The 1452-nt window shown below is 48.8% G+C and overlaps 1 protein-coding gene across 1 annotated transcript; it reads right to left on the reverse strand.

Moving 5' to 3' along the window:
- Window positions 1–642: 642 nt before the first annotated feature.
- LOC138351436 (uncharacterized) lies at window positions 643–1044 on the reverse strand. Its single transcript, XM_069303259.1, has one exon. The coding sequence runs from the start codon at window positions 1042–1044 to the stop codon at window positions 643–645; it is 402 nt and encodes a 133-aa protein (XP_069159360.1).
- Between the last annotated feature and the right edge of the window lie 408 nt (window positions 1045–1452).

Genomic DNA, 1452 nt, shown 5'->3' on the forward strand with positions numbered 1-1452 from the left:
CAGCCCACAGTTTGTCATTAGGAAAAGAGGATCTAGGATTTACAACCCTAGCTAGAGATTTTAGTTGAATTAATTTGCAGACAGTAAATTTTTAATTTAGTTCAGTACAAGTCCCTGGTAGTCTCCTCTTATATCAATCCCAGCAGGTTTTTCCCACAATGCTAACTGCGTCGCCTTGTGAATACCTATACCCCTGAGTCTAACTGGGGGCGTTGCTTGGTCCCACTGGTCATCTTGCAGGGAGAGGTTTAACACTTTCATGGTTATTGACCTTAGGAGTGAGTCATATTCTGTTAATTTTGGGCTGTCGAAGGAGGGAGCACACCTGAGGAAATAGGTCAGTCTGGGCAAAGCCAGGCACCTTGTGAGAAGATACAAAGCATCGTGGGCGTCCAAAGCCCCTATTCTTCCCTCCATCCTCCTCAGGTCGTTCAGCTTTTCCTCGAAGGCTATCTCAATGGCGCTCGACCCCAGAGGTCCCCCTTCCAGCTCACTGTTCGTGGGCGCGATCACTGTGGCTCCTGGCAATATGAGACGTACTGCATCTATGGTTGGTAGGCTTCACGAGATGATTTCACACTTTAATGGGTTTTGGGTGAGTCCTAACTCCTCTCCCTTAGATTTCACCAGGTGTAGATCTTCTCACAGGGACTCCTGTGTTCCTGCCAGGGTGCCATCGTCCAGGAACCAGATGTTGAGTTCGCTGGTCAACTTGCTTGTGACCTCTTTAACAGCCATGCAAAAGAGGAAAGGGGCAAGCGGGTCTCCCTGCTGGACACCTTCTGTGGAAACAACTTCATGTTCCCCAGACAACAGCGTCGATTCAGTACTGTACCCTGCTGAGACGAAAGGAAGTAGACAAGGAAAGTTTGTTGGAACTGCTTCCAGTACCACATCCCTTTTTACCTGGTTGAAGGCATTTTTAAAGTCTAATTTAATTAATGCCTTATTTTCTGGGAGGTCCTTAATATAGGCTTGTGCTGAATAAGCTGCTGCTTCACAGCCATGAGGGACACCAAAACCTAGTTGATGGGGTCGAAGCATCGTTGCAGCGTCTCTGCTAATTTTTCTGACAGCTGCCCTAGCAACAAGGCGCCGAAGTGTGTTACCCACGGCAATGGGTCTGACTCTACCATCCTTCTTCTTAAGGGCACAAAGGGATGCTGTGAAGAAGAAGAAGGGTTTAATTGTATCTGGGATCAGCCCAGAGAGGCAGTCGTTGACAAACTTCGTGACCTCTGAGAGTAGTGTCTCGGCAACTTCGCCGAGAACTGGGTTTGTCATCTCCTTGAAGTGCTGAGGTCTTACTCCAGTGTATCCCCCTGCTGAGCCTGGCGGAAATGACATGATGGCTTTGTATACCTCTCACGCTTGGAGGAATAGAGGTCCCATGTCTGGGGACATTTGTGTCCCGAGCAGTGGGTTCCCACGGTACTCTAGGAGGGTCCTTCT

Source organism: Procambarus clarkii, chromosome 49 (genome assembly GCF_040958095.1).
Source record: "Procambarus clarkii isolate CNS0578487 chromosome 49, FALCON_Pclarkii_2.0, whole genome shotgun sequence".
NCBI lineage: Eukaryota > Metazoa > Arthropoda > Malacostraca > Decapoda > Cambaridae > Procambarus > Procambarus clarkii.

Excerpts from the sequence above, each read along its gene's own strand:
- LOC138351436 (XM_069303259.1), bottom strand. The coding sequence starts at position 1,044 with ATGCTTCGACCCCATCAACTAGGTTTTGGTGTCCCTCATGGCTGTGAA.